A 5,808-nucleotide genomic window follows, 5' to 3' on the forward strand; every position below is an offset into this window, starting at 1 on the left:
TAGGAGAGAGAAAATATCCACAAAACTCTAACTATAGCTACAAATTATAATTTTTTCAAAGTATAGCGTATGTTGTAAATACATATCACATATTTGCCTAATTATGTAATTTTTTCATAATTAATTGAACCAATTTACTGATTTATAAAGGTATTCTTTTCCTATTTCTAATAACTCCAGAAATATTCTTAAACAAAAGAAATCAAACGAAGGATACTTTTGATTTATTTCCAATAATTCAACAACATTCCTTTTTTTTTTTTTTTTACTCTTTTCCAATTTAAGAAATGTACCTTAAATTAGACATATAATTCATAATTTTAATTGAATGTATTTGGTCGAAATTGAGGCGTTCATACAGACCAAGTACACATTTGCCTTCTTTACCCCCTGTCCCCGCCGCCTCCAACCCCTTCCCATGTAGCCGCTTTTCATTTTCCCTTTTCTATTTCCTCCACAGCTCCTTCCAAAGGTCAAGACTTTATCCTACTTGGAGATTTTTCACCTATTAAGGGCCGCCCCAAGTTGGCTCATTCTTGATTTGTTTTTCATCAAATAAAGCCCCCAAAAGGCTGCTTGTCCCTTTCAAACCATCAAAAGCTACTGAAAATTGCCTTCTCATGACCCTTTAAAGCTCAGAAATTAAAGGTCCCCGATTCAAACCCAAATACCCCTTTTCGACACATGCACTTAACATATATATTCCCCTCTGAAATCGACATTTTAGAGAAAAAAAGTTTACACCTTTAAACTGCCACTGGGGTGTCCTTCATCTTCTTGAAAGAAAAGGGTATGGCTCTTGTGAGTAGAATTCCTACAATTTCTTCTTCTTCTGGAGCTACCCAATTGAGAAAAATCAAATCTTTCGGTATTAATCCTGTTTGCTGTATCAACTATGCATCACATTCGTCTTCTTCCCCTTTTACCGAGAAGCATTCAATTGAGAGATACCAAAGGGATAGTTGGATTTACAAGAATGAATTGGAGCAATCTGGTTCTTGCCCAATTATGCCTGATCCCAGTTATGTTAGAGACTATGACATAACTTTGCAGCTGCCTGAGCTGAAGAAAATGCTTCAGGTTTTGAGGGAGAAGAGAGAAGGAGAAGGAGGGTGTGATAGAAAAGGGCCTGGGAATGTGTTCTTGGTGGGTACTGGACCAGGAGACCCTGAATTGTTGACTGTTAAGGCTTTGAGAGTTATTCAGAATGCTGATCTTTTGTTGTATGATAGATTGGTTTCTAATGAAGTCTTGGATTTGGTTGGTCCTGATGCTAGACTTCTTTATGTTGGTAAAACTGCTGGTTACCATAGTAGAACTCAGGTTTGTGCAATTTCTTTGTTGTTTTTTAAATGTTTGTTTGGTTTGGGGATTTTAGATTCCTTAAAGTGGACTGAATTCTGGATTTATAGCTGAAAATGCATCATAAATTTGAGTGATGTTGAATTTTGTATAGACAACTTAAGTCTTGCTTTGATGCATGGATTTCCTTAAAGTGGAATGATGCTTTTGTTGTCAAACTTGTGGCATTTGGGCATCTAATAGTGAGAACTTAATCATTTAGAGAATGCTTGGGATGGTTAGAAACTGAACTCCTTTTTGAATGAAAATATAAAGAACTTTAGCTGAGAAATTGGGGCTTTCCAACCATTGTTCTTCAGTGCTGGGGTTTCTCAATAAGAATATATATATATATATATAGTTCTGAAATGGAACAGAGGATTCTGATAGATTGGCTTCTATAGTAATGTGGAAAAGCTATAGCCTTTCTGCTGTTCTGTCCTTTAGCTGATACCTGAATTAGCCTAGATATGAAGTCTCATGGCTCAAATGGTATAATTTAGTCAGTGTATTAATGGTGGTATTGATGGTTGAAAATCTAAATGCTACAAGCTTCTTAGCTGAACTTTTGTCTTCTGCATGTCATCATGATAACAAATCAGCTTGCAATTTGCTTATGACATCTTTGTGTATTTTACATTTCGCAGGAAGAAATTCATGAGTTGCTTCTTAGTTTTGCTGAAGCTGGGGCAAATGTTGTGAGACTAAAAGGCGGTGATCCATTGGTATGTCTCCGGCTTAGATGTTTGGTTTATGCTTATTTATACATTTATATGCAGTTGAGTTTTACAATTCCAAAGTTGATAGTTTGGAGCATTTGTTGGATTATCAGGTATTTGGACGGGGTGGAGAGGAGATGGATTTTCTTCAACAAAAGGGAATTCTAGTTAAAGTTATTCCAGGTATGATAAGTTTGTGAATCCCGCAAAGAACTCGATTGAGCTATAAAACTGCTGAATTTAAATCTTCCCAAGTGTCATTCAGTTGGCTGGCTTGCAAACGTCATCTCACTGATAATATTCTTAATTGTGAAGAGATGTTTCAGTTTAGAGTAGTAGTATGTACATACTGGTCAAATAAAGTATATTTTCTTCAGTATTAGTTTAGGGAACATAATAACACGTCTCTCTTTAATAAGCATAGGCTTATAGCTTCAAGTAAATCACGTCTTTTTCCTGTAAATAATCTGTCTTTTCTAGATTTTCAGATCAGTTTGGATGCCAAAACTTATATTTTGGCCTCTTTAGTTATCCTGAAAGAAATTAATAGATTCTCTCTTGAGAATCCTATATCTTAACTTATTATGAGCTAATTTGTAAACTAAAATCTGTTTTCTCCTTGGGACAACTATTGACATATCTGCCAACACTCAAAATCACTTATCCAGTTATATGTTTACCAATATTATGGTTGCTGCTAGTTCCTTTTTGTTGATGAAAGGGTTTAGTTTTCTATCAAACTTCACCTTTATTTTCAAGTGTATACTTTTTGTAGGTGAGAGTAGACTAGTTATGTGTCGTGTATAAGTTAATACATGATGGTACAAGTGTGAAATACTGGTCAAAGTGAAATCTGTTTCTGCCATACACGACTTGAGGTAGGCCTCATTCTGGTCATTTCATTTCAGGTATTACGGCAGCATCTGGGATATCGGCAGAGTTGGGAATTCCATTAACCCATCGTGGTGTTGCAAATAGTGTTAGATTTCTCACTGGTCACTCGAGAAAAGGAGGAACAGACCCACTTTTTGTTGCAGAGAATGCAGCTGACCCCGACTCTACATTAGTTGTTTATATGGGCTTGTCAACTCTTCCTTCTCTGGCCTCAAAGCTCTTACATCACGGGTTGCCAACTGATACACCAGCTGTTGCCATTGAGCGAGGAACGACACCTCAACAACGCATGGTAAGCGAGCCCAGCTGCTTCTCTTTCACTTTTTCCTTCATTATTTGCCTAGGTTATTGCTTCTTTTGTCAGCTACCTTCGAGAACAAATCAATAGTTATTTGATATCTGCAAGCGAGAAATTGGAACAGCAACTCACACACATGCATTTAGGGAGAGGATGTTTAAATGAGTATTCTTGCTTTATGAAACATTTCAACCCCTCTTCCTGAGAAATTAGATATGCTACATTGCTACTTCATTTTGATCTATTTATTTGATGATAGAAGGTTACAAAAATGTTTTAGGAAGAAATGAATGTCACAACAAAAGAGCCTTCTGCCGAAAGGACCTCTACTTTTCCCCAAGTTTTTGAGAGTTTTCTGATGTTGACCTTCCCATTGAGACAAAGCACTTGTAAGTTGCCTAGATATTGCAACACACTAGTGCAAGGATCCTAGGTCCCTCATTGGGGGGTACGTTGGCATCATTAGAACCATTTGATAGAACCTTTGAAGATGGAGTTAAGCTTGACCTTAGCGGGTATAAACAAACAATGTTATTGTTTTTTTGGATAAATGCTCGTGATGATCTTCTTTGTCTCAGTGCCACCCCATTGGTGTTAGAACTCTTGGTTTTTAGGAATATTGGAGCCATGACCTCTGTGTTAAAACTAACACCTCTTTTCTCACATCATGTCCAACTTCATTGGTTATTATAGTCAGCATGGTCGTGAAAGTAGCATTTATATGAATTCTAGAAGTATGTTGGAAGGTTGTTTAGACAAAGTGGAATGGAGAACAAGTGAAAGTTGACCTCTTAGATGTCTTACTTGGATGAGTGATTAGAAATAAAGCTATAAAGTGATTTAGAGAATAGCAAATTCTGCATGTGATGTTTATTGCGAGGTAAGATAGGAACGATGGTCAACCTTTACATTCAAGGATTAGACGAGTTATACTGATTATTGATGTAATATCTGAAACAACTGAAGGAAGTGTGGTATTCTTTGCTAGTATATAGAGGCATGTTTCTTTTCTGCCTAATTAAGCATTCAACATGGGGAGAATATGGGATTGCATCGCTGATTACAGTTTCCTTGTAATTTATTCAGGTGTTTGCTGAACTGAAGAATCTTGCTGATGACGTCGTATCTCACCAGCTAGAGTCACCAACCTTGATTATCATTGGGCAGGTTGTAGCTCTTTCACCATTATGGCCACATTCTGCTGAAGAGACTCCTATCTTGGTTGAGACAAAATCTTCATCTAACAGATTGCAATAGGCCAGCCTCACCGAACAGGATGATCATTTGTGATCCCTAAACCTCATCTCTTTCATGCAGCCAAGCTGGATACTGCTGTATGCTAAATGATGCGCAACTATATCAATTCTCTTTCAGATTGCACGGTGAAAGTCTAGTACAATAAAGGCGATCTCATTTCGTGGTGCTATGGCAAAATTTGGAGGAGAATCTCCAGCCAACATGAACTCAACAGGATGGCATCCCAATAACATGGCAACTCTGGCTCTATTTTCAAGAGCCAACAAGTGACACTAAGATTTTGACAGTAGCAGATTCTTTAAGCATATACTAATCCTTAAACATTTATCAAGAGGCACGATACGTCTATCGAATAATTGATAATTTTGTGAAATGAGGTGGAAGGATATTGTGTTGATGGGTCTTCTTAGTGTTTCCTATTTCTGTTGTAGTTTGATGCCATCATTTATTGTATCTCTTATCCTCTTTTTGAGCAAGACTTGCCTTTTCTATGAGGTGTTTCAGTTGATTCCTCTATACAGGAAAAAATGGGTTTTATGTTAAAGCCCAGCCCACCACTTGTTAAGGCCCAATGTATATTAAGGCCCAATTCATAACCGATCTGATAACAATCAATAATCGATTAACTGATATTTTTTCTACACAACTCTGATAGTGTTTTATGACCCCTCTTGAGAATTGGAGATTGTTATTATACTTTTAAATTATACTCAATTTCATTTTGACCAAGTAATTACTTGACCAAACAAATATAATTAGACCAAATTAAATTCAAATCCAATTATAAGATTGATTTTGCAAGCATAATTGAACATCAACACTTCCTTTCAGATAGGAACTCAAGAGTAGGTCAAGCAACATGCTCCCAAGCTCTTTGGTTTGTTAATACCATTTTCTTGATAATGTACAACTGGAAGTCTATCTGAACCATAAGGATTATGATTTAAATTCCTATATGCAATGATGACCAATAATAATAATAAATTAATTCCATTAGATTTTAGACTGAAAGAGAAGTCCAATATATACACAACATTAAACAGGATGTAATAATAAGTGAATTATTCTGTCTCCTCTTACTCTTTTCTTGTTTAATGTAACAGGATTTCTGAAACTTAAATAGAAATAAATTCTTTGCGTACCAAATATTACCAACCAAACTTATTATTTGGGATTCCTGCTATGTTTAGCTATGTTTCTGGCAGCAATTTCAAGAATATTTTCGAGTTTGACAATATAATAGATTTACAAAGTATGTATAAACTAGCTCAGAAAGATGTACAATCAATATGGCATATA

General features: G+C 36.1%; 1 protein-coding gene across 1 annotated transcript; it reads left to right on the forward strand.

The window, feature by feature from the left end:
• The first annotated feature begins 371 nt into the window (after positions 1 to 371).
• On the forward strand, positions 372 to 5,046 carry LOC129886924 (S-adenosyl-L-methionine-dependent uroporphyrinogen III methyltransferase, chloroplastic). Its single transcript, XM_055961830.1, has 5 exons — positions 372 to 1,323; positions 1,989 to 2,066; positions 2,174 to 2,243; positions 2,969 to 3,246; positions 4,339 to 5,046. Exons 1-5 carry the CDS (start codon positions 793 to 795, stop codon positions 4,507 to 4,509), a joined length of 1,128 nt encoding a protein of 375 aa, XP_055817805.1. The 5' UTR covers positions 372 to 792; the 3' UTR covers positions 4,510 to 5,046.
• Positions 5,047 to 5,808: the final 762 nt, after the last annotated feature.

The sequence above is a fragment of the Solanum dulcamara genome, chromosome 4 (genome assembly GCF_947179165.1).
Source record: "Solanum dulcamara chromosome 4, daSolDulc1.2, whole genome shotgun sequence".
Taxonomy (NCBI): Eukaryota; Viridiplantae; Streptophyta; class Magnoliopsida; order Solanales; family Solanaceae; genus Solanum; species Solanum dulcamara.

Bases quoted from the DNA above. Each gene is read 5' to 3' on its own strand.
- LOC129886924 (XM_055961830.1), top strand. From the start codon at position 793: ATGGCTCTTGTGAGTAGAATTCCTACAATTTCTTCTTCTTCTGGAGCT. The intron at 1,324-1,988 runs GTTTGTGCAATT...TACATTTCGCAG, and splicing joins GTTACCATAGTAGAACTCAG to GAAGAAATTCATGAGTTGCT. The intron at 2,244-2,968 runs GTATGATAAGTT...ATTTCATTTCAG, and splicing joins TCTAGTTAAAGTTATTCCAG to GTATTACGGCAGCATCTGGG.